Here is a 15,382-nt window from a genome sequence, read left to right as displayed (position 1 = left end):
TGATAGGTTCACAGAATCATAGGATGGTTTGGGTTGCAAGGACCTTAAAGATATATCTAGCTCAACCCCTGTGCCATGAACAGGGACAACTTACATTAGAACACATTGTGCCAAGCCCCATCCAATTTGGTCTTGACACTTCCAGGGATGGTGCATCTGTTAACTTCTTTGGGCAATCTGTTCCAGTGCTTCATGACCCTCACAGTAAGGAAATTCTTCCTAATCTGTGCATTTTCATACTGTCTCCAGTCACCTGGAGGTATTCAAGGAAAGACTGGATGTGGCACTCAGTGCCACGGTCTGGCAGACGTGGTGGTGTTGGGTCACAGGTCGGACTAGATGATCGCAGAGGTCTTTTCCAACTAAACTGATTCTGTGATTCACAGACTGGCTACAGTCACTGCAGAGCAGCTCCAGCTCCAAGGGTGTTCGGGATGCTGTTTGCCAGGGGGGATTAGGAAGAGCAGCTGCCTGCTGGCAGACAAGCCTGAGTCACACAACAGGCTGCATGTTCCACAAGCAAAACATGTGGCTTTGCAAAACAGATGCAACCGCTGAGTGCCAACATACTAATTAACCACCACATCCTTCCTTTCATGTCTCCCCGCTGATCCTTTAGAAGCATTATGATAATTATCCGCAGCTCAGAGCCTCGGGGTTTGCAGAACAGCTATTCATACACGCGGTTTTCTCAGCGGGAACAGACTCTGAGGCCGGAGCCCGCGGCCCGACCGTGTCCGGCTGAGCTCGGCAGGGCCCGGTCGTGGCGTGCCCGGCATAGGCCGCGTCTCCATGGCAACCGCGGCCGGCCGGGCGGGGCCGCGTGCGCATGCGCAGCCCTCCCTCCTCCCCGTCCTCTTCTCCCCCCGCGGTATCTGGGGGAACGCGGGGACGCCCGCGCGCGCGCATGCGCTTCCCCCCCCCGTGTGCTGCGGTCCCGCGTGGGCGTCGCGGCGGACGGGAACCGGAACCGGAAGCGCGGCCGCGCGCGAGAGAAGCCGCTCCTCGCCCCGGCGGGACCGCCCGCGCTGCCTCGTGCCCGCCCGGCCCCGCCCCGCGCTGCCCGCGCGCCTTCCCGCGCTGCCCCGTGCCGGCCTCGCCCCGCCCCGCCCGGCAGCCGGGGAGGGGCTCCCGCCGCCCGCGCCGCCGCCCGCGCTCCCGGGAGCTGCCGCCGGCCCCTCGCCGTCTCGCCCGCCCGCGTCCTCCTGCCCGGCGGCCGCGATGTCCGACAAGGAGTTCATGTGGGCCCTCAAAAACGGAGACTTGGATGAGGTGAAGGACTACGTGGCCAAGGTAGGAGGAGGCGGCGGTGCGGGGTGGGGGCGGCGGCGCTGCGGGCGGAGGAGGGAAGGATGTGTGCGCAGCCCCCGGGATGGGGCCGGGGCGGCGGGAGCCGCGGCCTGGGCGGGCACGGGCGCTCGCTGAGCTCTGTGCGGAGCGGGGGGCCCCCTCCCCCTCCGCGGGGCCTCTCAGTTCCTGGGCTTCCTCCTTCTCTCCTGCCCCCAGCCGCCCCTCGCGCCTGCCGGTGGAGTTATTCTGTGTCAGTGCGTGAAACTTAAATGGATTGACAGCCAAGATCCCAGTCCTGCCTCGCTGATCTCGTGTGGATTTGTGGCCTCGGTGTGGTTATCCTTCCCCCCTTTGCCTCAGGGCTCATCCTTAATAGGGTGATGCTAAGCTACCGGGTGTGCTGAGGCTTAATTCATTAACCTTCTGGGAAGTGTGTTGATACCTAGTTAGGGCGAGTGCTGCAGGAACAGCAGACACCTGTGTGATGGCTGAACAGTCCTCAGGTACATGGCAGTATTTGGAAGCTGCATTCTGTCCTCATTTGCCTTCTCCTGTCACTGAGGTGTGTGGGAAAAGTGCATAAGGGCAACATTCTGCTTCAGTGAATCCTTACTGTTCAGGAATATTGTCTGGGAACTTTTACACCAGAGCAGAGGTATACATATAATTTACCTGTAATTATTTAGATCTTCAAACAAGTCAGTGATTGTCTTTGGGAACTTGACACATGCTGGCACAACTTGCCGTGATGATTTAAGTCCTTTCTACTCCAGCTGTCAACTCACAAACTTGTAGCGCTTCTGGCAAAAAGAAAAGTGTGCAAGTACTTCTAGCTGCTTTAGTACAAAGTCCAACAGCTTAGCCTGAATAGTCTTCTCTGACAGTTCCAGCTAAGCTTCTGGACTTTGCATCGAAGTGGCTGTGCACTCACATGCTCTGTGTATAAAGTTCTTGAGGAAGTAGCTGGGAATAATGTAATTATCCCACTTCAGCTGTTTACTAAAGGTTGTGTGCCTGTGTCTGTGTAATAAAGTTGGGTAGTCCATTGGTATGTCTAATATCGTCTCAGATCTGGGGACTTGCAGAGCATGTCATAAGCATATTTGGATTCTTCCTATCCTTTAAAGGATTTCCATGTGAATCTAGAAAACTCACTATACACTAATAATTACTGGAGCCTTGTGTATCTTTTGCTGAGGCAAAAGCTTCGGCAATAACTGTCTTGGTTCAGTTTATATCTACAAGTTCACTACAGTACTAATTAGAAGGCTTTTTTTATATTCCCACTCTTCCTGAGTGGCACTGCGACTCATGTAGCAAATGGATTTATGTGATCACTCTTCATCTGCTTCAGTGCAGAGTCAAGTACTTGGTTCCATCTGCTACTGAAGGAGGCTTGAACCAGCCTGGATGCTGCTGTAGTAAAGAGGCTGAAGGCTATCATCTAACTGCACTAATGAGGCAGAAATCCTTAAAAGAGAGATACTTACTGGGGTTAGATGATTAGAGCCAAAGAAGCCTGCAATCCTTGAGCAATCTTACATTGCTTGAAATGTAGAAAGTGAATAAACTCTGGGAATTTTCTGTTGGTTTGTGATCTAATTGTAGTCATACTTTTCTCCCACTTGGATGTGTTCTGTCTTCAGTTGTTAACCTACAAGAAGTCAAATGTTTTCAGTCCTTTCTGTTTCTTTGACAGACCGTGGGCTAGTAAACTCTCAGGCTGGTTTCCTGTGGAAACAACGCTTATATAAGCAAGCTTTGACTTATCCTCCTCTTTCCTAGTGGTTTGTTAAATTTTCTTGTCTAATTTTTTGTAAGTTTTACAGAGGCACAGGTAGGTGGGTTTTGGGAAGGTAAATGAAATAGAGGTGGATACTTTCAGGGAAGAAAAGAGTACAAGAATGAGTTTATGTTTTACTGTACAACAGGAAATGTACATTGAAGTGGGGCAAGAGAACTCTGTAAATCATCTGAATGTAGGAGAAGCCTCAGCTGGAACTTCACATTCTCAGTTCTGAGATTAATGAATTATGTGAAGGCAAATCATGCTTTGGTAGTTAGAGTTCTCAGGAAAGTATCTGTTCTGGGCTCTATGTTCTTTCTGACTTTGTTCCTTATCAGTTATGTGGCTTCTGCTCCCTGCTGCTTTCCTGCTCTTATGTATGATTTCATGTTCAGGAATTTTACTTATATAAACTTTGCAGTGGCAGAAATTTCCTCTCCCTATAATGGGGGAGGCAGTCATATATCTTACAGACTTCATTTTCATAACATTCTTCCTTGTCTATCTTCCTGAAACTTTTGTTTCCCAACTTCTCATTTGTTTGGTTTCTTGTTCTAGTCTTGTTTCCTCATTATTTGTTTGGAAACAATACAGCCTTTAACTATAATCTTGCACTTTTTCCACCGATTACCACATGAAGGGTTTGACCTCTTGATTTTGTTTCATGTCTGAATGGCTAACTAGATGAACCTGGGTGCTTTAAAAAGAATAGTATAAATGGATGTCATCAGCGGGACTGTAGGAGTTGAACTCTTAATCAGCCATGACTTTTCTTCACTTGTGTGTAATAAGCTGTGGAGGTTCTGTCTTTAGATTCATCTCTTTTGTTCTTTTATCTGAGGTTTGGTTAGTAAGTACCAGGAAGAATGTTTCTGCCACTTCAACAGTTCCTGGACAAAGAAAGGATATAGAAACAGAAGCAAGAATCTCCATTTGCATTTTATGTATTTCTACATAGGGATCTTGCATTCTCCTGAACACACTTCAGAAAAAAAACTTTTCACAGAAAGAGTAGTTCTGAGGGGTGGCAATGAAACAGGCAGTGCCAAATGATCCTGCTTTGTTGCTTAGCAAAAGAGATCTTAGTGCTGCTAGTCTGCCTTTGGAAGATATTGTTGGCTTCGATTTGATGAAAATATGAAAGATTATTTTTATCATTTGAATAGTCTTGTAACACTTCTTTCTGTTTCTGTAAGAGACATCATATTAGCATCTACATTTCTCAGCTTGCAACAGTGTCAACTTTTTCTTTATGGTAAATGTAAATTTCTCCTGAAATACTGTATCTAGTGTGTTATGCCAACAGTTAAGTAGTGTCAGCTATTTTTATGATGACTAGATTAAAAAGTAGTTTTTACTGTTTGCTTTGTTTGATGTCTTCCTTTTGAATATAGCCAGCATATGTTGGCTTCAGAGATGCATACAGGAATCTAAGGAATTGAAGGAATTCTGCACTCTTCCCACATACATCCACTCAAATTTTTAAAATTCCTCAAGAAAGCAGAAACTTCCGTGGGAACAGATGAATGTGCAGTTTAATGGATGAGGAGGACCCACGCAGCTGAGAGAAATTTACCTCCCTCGAGGTAGGGAGTGGGTTAAAACGTACTAGTTAGAAGAAAAGCAAGTTATATTAAGCCTACAGAATTTCTTAACATGAATGATGTTAGCTCTTTTTCCTTCTCTTTAGTCTTCTTCCCCAGTAGAATTAGATTGAACTATGCAGTTGCTTAGAAAGGACTTACTTCTCTGTCAGCATGTGCCCAAAGCATTTCCAATCAGCAGTAGATTTCTGAGGCTACGTACAATTTCTCTTATTCACTAGGCATAAAGTTTGTGGCGAGATAAACTTAGATTTGTAGGAGAGGCTTCAATAAAAGTTTGTTATGAAGTAATTTCATCTCCTGTAGCTTAACTGAGAATTCCCCCCTTCACGAGCTGCTTTAATCCCTTACATCGTTTCCTAAACCTACCACTGCTTACAGTTAAGTTTGGTAAATCAACTAGCCTAATACCATAAGAAGATAGGACAGGCAGCCAAACTGAAAGCACCAGATTTTTACTGCTCAGAGGACTGGGAGGTTGAAGTGATGGTCGGCTGTGAAATGGATGTTTGTAGAAAGTGGTCTAATAGGCACTTCTGGTGTGGAGTCTTGTTTTTTTTAAATAACAAAACAAACAAAACCAAATTCCTGGAGGATCTCTGGTAACTCATCTGGACAACAGCAACCACCTATGTTGAGAAATGCATATGTCTTGAGAAATGCATAAAACTTGGCTACTGCTATAAACTAACTAGAGTGGCTAAAATTAGAAAAAAATGTTTAGAAGCACCTTTTTGAAATAGAAGCAGCAGTCAGGGGTATAGTTAAGTGTTGTGAAAAAGAGAAGAGACTTCAATATATATCTGCAAGAAGAAAGCTTAACATGGAGGAATAAATCGCTTTTAATTCTCGGAGGTAACCTCTGTTCTTTTCAGTGCCCATTCCAACAACTTCTACACCTTCAGTTACAAACTAAATGAAAATGAGTACTTAAATGGTTGCTATATATGGTGGATAACTTGGCTTACAGATAAAGCATACCACAGGCACATTGAAATTCATCTTGTCTCACCATGCTGAATGCTGAAGTGCACATTATTATTATGGCTACATTGATACCTGGATTGCCTCTGGTCGGGTAACAGGTTTCCTGCTCTTGAGTGACAGCCTGAAAGCCTGTCTGGATTACAGTGCAGGGTAGCTATACCTCACTAGTTTGTCCAGGAGCATATCAGAGCTAGCCTGACCTGGGAGCTGCTGGATGGAGCTTATTCCCTGTGGGGCCTCTTGGATGTCTCTGTATTGTAACTCCCCAGTATTATGCCAGCAATTCTACTATGTAGGTTTGTCTTTATCTGGAGATTCTAGGACTTCTGTTCTTTTCGACTTGATTACTGTTGAGTCTGCTGAAGTGTGATTGCTAAAGATAATTCTGTTTTACTGCTTAGTTCTAATTAAACTTGGTGTTCAATTTACATTTTGCAAATTTGAACATGATGACCTGAATCTTTCTTTTATGTAACAAGAGTTGTTTGCTTCTGTAAGCTGCTGTTAGCAGGTTTCATATTCATGGTGGAGTTTCTCTTAACTAAAATACCAGGAATATACTAGAAAAACTTTCAGAAAAACACAGCACGGCTCCCACTTCTAAGTAGTGTGTACAATAAAATGAATGAAGTTGTTGAAAACCACCTCTTCAGGATGGCTAATTAATTTCCACAGTCTGATCCAAGAGAGTCTGAGGACATGTGGCAAAGAATTATTCACAGATATTAATAGTTTGTGCATCAGTTCTTAAGTAGTTTACAGGAACAGCATGGAGTAACAAACTTGCCTGCAAACCTGGCATTGCAGCGGAATGTGTGACTCAGTGCCTGAATGAACATCCCAGGATTCTCAAATCTGTCCTCTTTGTGAAGATACAGATAGAACTGATTCTTCATCCATTTCAATTTGAAATGTAAATGGAGCTCATTCCAGCTGTGATCATTTGAATGATCATGAATCTGGAACTGCTAAATGTAGTATTTTCTTTGAGGTGTTGATGTCAGGCTATGGTGATTTTGTTCTGTGCTCTGAAAGTCTTGGTGGCTTTAACATATTGCCTAAGTGATTCATAATTGACCTTCCTATGCTTAAAAACCCCAAGTTAAGTACTTCCTTACTTGATTCTGTCTGGGCTATTCTTACCCATGCTGACTTGTCCTGTGCCTAATGTATGGTTGCTGCAAAAAGTAGAGTTATTAAGACCAGATTGTAATAAAACACTGAATTTAAACTTTTTTTTTTTTGCTGATGTGCTAATGTATTCCATTCCCTAAATTGAAAGCAAATTTTATCTCTGAAATGTATCCTGGTTTGTCCAAGTTTGTGGTGTACAGCATATGCATTCCTAAGTGTGACAGTCAAAGTTGGGAATAGGTTATGAATAACAATCAGAGAATCCAGTGATGTGAGGAAAATATTTACTTCTACTACTGCTGTTCTTCTTTCTGCCCTCCCTTATTCTAACCATGTTTTTTCCTCTTTTATCAGTTTTGTCTTTAATAAATCCTTGATTTTCAAGCCTAGCTCAGTTAGTTAATTTTGACTTCAACAAGAAGGCTTACAGGAGATAAGCTAAGCTTTCTAAAAGTCCAGGAGAACAGTTCTGCAATGGTATGTATCTGTATCCATTTGGAATAGCATGTGGAAAGTTGTGTTAGATGTGAAGATTGTGCACTGGATGTTGACTTGGGTACCATGGCATTGGTGACTCATGCAGGTCACGTAAGTAAAAATACTGAATGAGTGGATCTTGCAGCAGTGTCCCAATGCATAAATAAGGATTCCTTTGGATAGTTCTCAATAGCCCAAACAACTTCCATGTGCTTTTTCTGAAGGACCATAGGCTTAGCTGGTAAGATACCAAGACTTGAAGGTCAAATATTCTACTTGAGTTCAAGGAGAACATCATGGACTCAGGGTTCTCATGTCCAAGAATTTTTATGTCTGATCAAGGGTCACAAGAGAAAATTTAGGAAAGATACAGAAAACCTGGGGATGTATACAGCTATATTGCTAAAGTCAGGGATACAGTTTTGTGTGCAGCATCAGTTGAGTTTAGCAGGGTTTTTCATGGCTGTATGTTTATGCTTGTTTGAACTTCTGAATGTGTCCACGCAAAAGTGTGAGCAGAGTTACTTCTTTCTATCTAATTTGCCCACTTCTCAAGTTGAAGGTTTGTGTTATTCCTAATTTTTCATCCCCTCTGTATCAAAATGAATGTTGAATTTCCCAGTACAATTCTGTGGAAAGAAGCAGTTGTCATTTCCATAGACAGATCTATTGCTAGGACAAAAGCATGAACTGGAATTAATAAGTGCCAATAACTGACCAGTTGGTTATACAACAGTTGTTTTTCTTACAAGTTGCAGTTTCAGCAGTTTTGAACAATTAGATGTTTTTCTGCTTTAGCTCATTATGAGGAGGGGCAGGTAAAAATCAGCACAGCTCATATTAAAATGATTTAAAAACCTTTATTGGGGGCTGGGTATAATATTGATTTCTTTTTAATAGCATACTGGTGTTAAAGCCTGTGTTGATTGGGACCAGTGATGGCAAATTCTGCAATCACATGCTAGAGATGGGGAGGGAAACAATACTTTCATTTAAATGGTTAAGGAACTGGTATCTGTAGTGTTGCTGCCTTGACTTGGAATGCAATCAGTACTAATAAGTCTTACTGAACAAGCTACAGTTCTCCTCTTAATTCTCTGTTTCATTGGAATGTACTTGTGTGTGTTTTGTGGGGTTTTTTTTTTGGTGTGGATTTTTTTATTTGGACTTCTCCCCCCCCCTCTTTTTAATAAAGACGAGGATAGCAAATAATTTGTTTCCCCAAAAGCAACTGAAATTCTGATGAGGGAGAGTAGGAAGGGAAAGAAAAATATGGTCTTGAAAAGTCATAATGCACATGAAATACGGCTTTGAAGTAGCTTGGGCGACTTGGGGTTTGGTGCTTTTAGCACTTTGCCCATTTTTACAGTCTTTGTTAGTATTTCTTATGCAGTGTAATTCTGTAGCTCGGTTCAGATACATTGTCTGCCAAGGGCGTTGCATTTCTCCAAAGAAAGAATTTATGTGTCTTTCTTGCTGCACCAAGAATTAGAATATGGTCCTCAGTTTTGTCTTCGCTTATATACATTGCTGCCTTCCTGGCTGGTTACAGGCCAGAAGGGAAATGGTGAAATCATTTTACTTTGCCTTCAGCCACGCTTTGGAAATCAAAGAGAGTAATTGCACGCGATGGCTAATGAACTGAGCAGACCAAATCATCACTGCCTAGGTGTTTGGGAGACTGCCCTGTCACTCTTTTCAGCCAAAGTTCAAAGAATGTTCTGAGTCAGTTTACACAACAAAATTGTGTGCTCAAAGTTTCTGATGAGCTAAGATCAAATCTTGATAATTGTTGTTGAATGACTGATACTGTCGTTTCTCAAACTCGGGTCGTTTATGAACTTGCTTTTTAACACACATGTGACCTATAAATTAGTGATTACCTTCAAGCAGGAAAGATGAGCTGTTAGGCCATTTGAGACAATAGATAGAGAGCTGTCCATAGAACAGTTGCCATCAGCATCTCTCATTTAAACTGATTTGTTAATGACACTATGAAAGCAAATACCACAGGCAATAAATGTTTAAAAAGTATTTTTCTGTTCGTTCAAAAATACTTCCAGTGCTTGATTCAGGTAATGCAATTAAAAGTAGATGATTTCAAGTCCTTAAATAAAAAAGTTTAGGAGAGTTCCTGTGAGGTGAGATCTGCATTTCTCTGTATGCCCTGTATTAAAAAAAAAACAAACAAACTCACAACAAAAACAACAGAATCCTTCGTATTCAAGTGAGGCGTTTGTGAGAATCTTTATTTCTTGGATTGCTGACTTCTCAATAACTTCAATAATACTATTAACTGTTTCTTGGCTAAAGTCATGGTTATTTAGCAAGGTTTAAAAAACTTGAATTTGGGTTGTGATAAAACCAGCAATTGTCTGTTATTTAAATTTGTCTTGGGCATAATGGCAGTAAATATAATTACTTTCAAAATAGACTCCTCTAATGAGAGTATAATATGAAATACAGTCTTTAGTTCCTGTCCTGTGACAAGTTAGTAGACTGTATTTACTAAAGCATTTTCAACAGTAATTCCTGGAAATCTGGACAAAATACCTTAACTTTTGTAGGTGGATTATTTCAAACTTAAAAGTGCAATACCAATATTTGTAAATTTTAATAAAAGTATTACAGTGAAGCTGAATATTCCAAATGTGTCTAACTGGTTTAGGGAGCCATTCTGTAATTGTTAATGCATATGTTTTTAAGTATATACTGCTTAGAAAGCAGCATTTATTTTATGGATGTAAAAACAGCTCTTCTGATCAAGTGTTTTTGCTTCCGTATTTTGTTGTTGCATTATTCCAATCACCAACTGCTTCATCATGTCAACAAAACTCTGTGTTAAGGCACACAACTTCTAGAACTCATTAATGCTGCTTTTGACATTTCATATCTTTTTATGCATTGCTGAATGAAGAAAATGTAAATTCCATGTGCACAAGAAAATAATGCATGTTAAAGGAAAACCTATTTATAAGCTAAGCTTCATTGCTTTGGATTTGATAGAACTCTTGATTTTGCCTTGGACATACCTTTTGTTCTTTTTCTGGAGAAGTAATTCGTGCTTATGGTGCTAAGTCCCAATTAAAGCACTTGAATTCAGGGGTTTTTTTAACCACAGCAATTGTCTTTGGGAGGTACACTCATCTTCCTGTTTATTCTGTCATATCTTCCTGATACAGTACAACCTGAGCTTTGAGAATTCACATTTATTATTGTTGCGGGGTTTTTTAATTACTGTGTCTTCAGATCATGCAGAGAATTCAAAGTATCAAGCTGGCATCTATTGAAACTGAAACTCAGTAGCTGGCGCCGAGTGTTTGCCTCAAAGGAAAACATCCACTTCCTGTTCATTCCTGGGACAAACATGTCCTGAGCAGTTTAATACAGAACTTGGATGTGGGTTCCTCCAGAAACTGAAAGTGTTTTAATTGGGAGTTAACAACTCAGTGCAGACTGCGTGCTAATGGCTGGGATCCTTTGCTCAGCTGCTTAAGTTTTGGAGCAATTTCTAACATGTTAAGCTTGATTTTGTGTGAAACTGTAGGAACAGATGTTTTGTAGATTTTTCTGTTTTCATAGTGTTGTCTGTTGTCAGTTTGCTGATGGTATAGTACTGAATTACTGAGACAATTACTGCTCTGATTCTTGGTTTAGGTGTGGTTGATGGCTCCTCTTTAGAAATCATCTTGCATGCACGTGGGCTGGAATATCTTCTCCTTAGTATACCCTTAGAGTAGGTATCATCCAAACCACATCGTCCAAAATGCAGTGGTAAAACACAGTCTGGCCAGTCACATCTGGAATGAAAAATAGAACGTTTTTAGGCCAGCCCAGTGTTGCCTATGAAAATGGACATTGCACCGTGTTCAGTAGATGCAGTACTTAACACATCTCTTTAAAGTGAACGTTAGGCTTATGTCAACTTAAGGTACAAAGCTGTTAGATTGATCTGCAGTTCTTTCAGAATTAATGGTTAAAGGCTTTTATTGATGTTTTGCCCCCATATCTTACCTGGCAGGCGAGTCCTGATGCTTTAACTGAAGCATTTTAACTTTCATTCCAAATTCTAACAATCTTTCTAAGCAGAGACGATTTGGAAAGTGTCTGATCTTTGACTGTTTCAGTTCACGATCCAGAATATTTGGTGCACTAACATTCATCAATTAAAGAGGTAATCTGAAAGAGTAATAATACCTTTGTCTGCAACAGTTTATGGTGTCAGAACTAGCTGCTGCCATTACTCTGAGCTGTTGCCTAACTAAGAAACAAGTGCTTTTGGACCAAACTTATAGATGGAAATTCATAGGAGCTGAGAGAAGCTGCACAACTAGGCCCTTCATTCCTGTTTCATCCCTTGCTAGTGCAAGTAGTGAGTGGGTTACGCTATTTCTCGCTCAAGTCTTGCACAGATTAAGGATTTTGGGGAGAACAACTGTTTTCAATAACGTGTGTTTAGCACATCTTTGAAGCTGGAATTGTAGCACAAGCTTCTAGAAGCTGTAGCTAGGAAACAGTTGGTTCATTACTGTTCCACAGAACAACTCATGTACCAGGTTTGTTTGTCTCCCAAAATGCTGATACAACTGAAGCACAGATGGCTCAGTAGTTTGGTTTATTTTGCAGTTGTTTCTGGAATTGTATTCGTTTTACTCAGACAAAGGACTTCAGATTGCATTTGATTATGGTGGGTAAGCTAGATACTTGTTTTCCACTAACAAAACCTGAAAAGTAAGCCTTGGTAAGCACCTTTTTGTTGGCTTAAGCCACAACAAGTGTAGCAGTGCTTTAAAAGCTTTTCAGAGTACTTTAGATACCATATCAAGACAGGCAAAATTCATCATCAGGTTCATAATTCATTTTCTTTTATAGACCAACTATTGGTGTTATTATTAGCAATTAAGGCTTCTCCAACAGTAGAGAATTGCAAAGTAGATATCCATTTTTTACATGGACATCTACATCTGTCTGCTCTGGTTATAAAACTTGCTGCAAAATGCCAACTGGGGAGACACACACTGTCCTCAGAACAGAAACCCCTTTTTGATAAACTGATGAGGGTCTTTTTGAGGGAATGTTGTGTTGAAATTCTTTGAGTAGCCTTTTTTTCATCTTTTTAAAAATGGAAACTCAGTTGGATATTGCAGGCAAAACTAATAGCAAATACTAGAAGTGAATCCAGAAAAATAATGAAAATTTGATACTTGTGTTTTCAGCCTCTTCCATAGGATTTAACTTTCTGTATTCAAGTTCCCTTCTCAACATCTGTTAACTTGGATTTGGTTTTTGATCATTATCTACAGGATTTTTTTGGTATTTCTGTTTGTTTCAGTAAGATGTGATAAGGGGGAGGTGTAAAGACAGCTTGTCCCATATATTCCCCAAAGCATGCAGGGTAGAAAGAAGACATCTGGGAGAAAATTTCCTTCAAGTTATAGCATTTAGAGGACAGGGAATAAAACACCAGAAGTGTTGAAAAGATGTTATTTAATATCTCTGAGGGTAAATACAAAAACAATCAGTAGGACAGCTCAACTAATGCAGTTACTCTCAGCTGTTAAAACAAAAACCAAAGGACTTCTAGGTTTTCTGAAATTCTCCAAGTGGAAAGTAGTTATCCCATACAATAAATCTAGGTCATTTGCTTCAGTTCAGTAGTCCACTCAGGCTACCATTGGAAAACTACTGGACTGGTCAGAATACGCTCAACCGCTGAGCAGCAACAGCAGTTGTCTCTCTGTGCAGGCTGAATGAGGCCAGGGTACATTTACTTTTTTGGGGTGGACTGAAAGTCAGTAATTTTTTAAAATGTAGGGGATTCACATGAAAATTTGGACCCGGCACAAAATTTTTGCAGTTGCCATTGGAAACTGCCTACTTACAGTTACAGTGAGTTGATTTCCTCGGCTCTGGCAAGATCTTACGGTGAGTTTTTAACTGAAGAAATTGGCTTCAAAATCATCAAGGATTCACAGTTTACAACATTAATCTTTTTACTTCCCTTTCTGCTCTCTGGACTTAACCCAGACTTTGAGTTATTAGTTATTTCACCAGGTTCCACTCTTGCTCTTGGTTTGAATATTATTGACAAGTAGGGAAACAGGGTCATTTTTCTTGTGAATCAGAAGATAGAGACAAGAAAACCTGAGACTCAATAAACTTGCTGAGCAGAAATGATAAAATACTGTTGCTTCTTCTTAGGCCTCCTGCATTGTTTCAGTAGTTTTTTCAATACAGTGGGTTGAGTGGAAATGTGAAATTTATCTTTTCCATCTGCTCTGCCCAGTTCTTAGGTCTGCAGTACCCAAGGCATCATATGTCAAGAGGTTTCCCTCTTAGAGGAAAAAAAAATGTACAGAACTTTAAATTATATGCTGCACTGACTTGTTTTGAGCTGGTCATTTGAATTGTTTTTGCTCTTAGTTAATAAAAACAGATGGGAATGTGAAAACACATTAGACTAGTGTTATGTTGAAATACACAAAAGATTACAAAAATGGTTTCCTTGTCTGAAGTACTGAACTGGTGGTTCAGTTACCTTCAGATTTGTATTAAGGCTGATGATGTGAGGGTCTGTCTACTGGATAAATGTAAAGCTGTGTTAGTTCCTGTCATAGAGGCAAATATTTAACCTCTCTGCCCAACAAAAAATGCTTCAGGCTGGTGCTTGTTTCAGTTAGCATAAGAAAATATTTAAAGGAAATTGTATAACCAGCTTGGAAGAAGAAATTAATTTATTTTCTCTTCTACTCAAAGGTGTTTAGAGTATTCAGACCTGTGGAAGTGCTAGTGTGGACTGTGGTTGGCTAAATCAGTTTGTCTTGGCAAGAATGAAAACTACTTCATCAAAGTCAGTGCTGCTTTTTAGCCTTGGAGACTGTTCTGTGGGGTGGGGGCAAAAGTTGAACTACAACACTACTCAAAAAGACTGGATGGAATGTTGTGGGATCACTGAAGTGAAGGCCTAAAGGGCAGACTGGGTGACTATTTTTGTGTAGCAAGCTGTGTTAAGACCTGGTATTCTGCAATGCTGTCAGATTTCTTCAACATATTTTATAAAAATACATCTCTTGGGTTTGTAGGTGCCTTTTGTTCCAGTTTGCAGTTAAGGTTGGCAGTGCGTGAATCAGTGCTTTAGGAGAGAACAGGAATACAGAGTGGAATCAATGCAGAACCACTCCAGAGGCAGACTGAGGAGTGGGAAAGCACTCTTCTTCAGGGTCACATGAGAAATCTAGTCCTTCTGCACATAGACCCAAGGATTGTTTCAATAGTGATAAAATTCCAATAGTAAAGAAACTGAGGTAGTAGCAGTTGAGTTTTCATTGGTAAAACTCAGCTTACTGTGTTGGCTTTTTGTGTTTGAACTCATAATATTCAGTGTTAGGTCTTCTCAAGTCTTCAAAGTTAATTGAAAAAGAGAGTGTTTGTGGTTCCAGTTCTGTGCTTGAACAACTGATTTGTGGAAGAATAATTCAGGGGAGAAAACCTATAAAATTTGTTGCTGTGATGAAAGATCAGCTTGCCTTTTTTTTTGTGTTATTTCATAGAATCATAAAATGGTTTGGGTTGGAAAGGACCTAAACATCACCTAGCTCCAGCCTCCCTGCCATGGACACAGACACCTTCCACTAGACCAGGTTGCTCAGAGCCCTGTCCAACCTGGCCTTGAACACCAGGGATGGAGCATCCACAACTTCTCTGGGCAACCTGTTTCAGTGCCTCACCAGCCTCACAGTAAAGAATTTCTTCCTAATATCTAATCTAAATCTTTCCCAGAGCTGAACACCGCACTCCAGGTGAGTGAAGAGGGGAAGAATTGACCTGCTGGCCCCATGGCTTTGGGTCCAGTCCATGATACATTTGGCTTTCAGGGCTGCAAGCACCCTTTGCCAAGACATCTCAAGCTTCTCCTCCACCAGCACCCCCAAGTCCTTCTCCCCAGGACAGCTCTCGATCCAGTCTCTGCCCAGACTGAGCGTGTGCTTAGCTGTAATTGTGCTATTTGAATACAGTTGAGGTGTTACTGCAGCCTTTCTAAAGTAAAGAAGCTCAAGATCCTTCAGGGGCCTTTCTTTAGAACCCAGAATTCTCTTACATGAGA

At 41.2% G+C, this 15,382-nt stretch overlaps 1 protein-coding gene across 1 annotated transcript in view; it reads left to right on the top strand.

The window, feature by feature from the left end:
• Window positions 1-1,111: 1,111 nt before the first annotated feature.
• MTPN (myotrophin) overlaps window positions 1,112-15,382 on the top strand; it is a 30,789-nt gene continuing 16,518 nt past the window's right edge. Inside the window, exon 1 of the mRNA XM_069003129.1 lies at window positions 1,112-1,293. Within this exon, the coding sequence (XP_068859230.1) occupies window positions 1,222-1,293 (72 nt within the window). The 5' untranslated portion in view covers window positions 1,112-1,221. The remainder of the gene's footprint in view (window positions 1,294-15,382) is intronic.

The sequence above is a fragment of the Aphelocoma coerulescens genome, chromosome 1A, assembly GCF_041296385.1.
Source record: "Aphelocoma coerulescens isolate FSJ_1873_10779 chromosome 1A, UR_Acoe_1.0, whole genome shotgun sequence".
Taxonomy (NCBI): Eukaryota; Metazoa; Chordata; class Aves; order Passeriformes; family Corvidae; genus Aphelocoma; species Aphelocoma coerulescens.
This window is presented reverse-complemented; position numbering and strand designations above follow the sequence as displayed.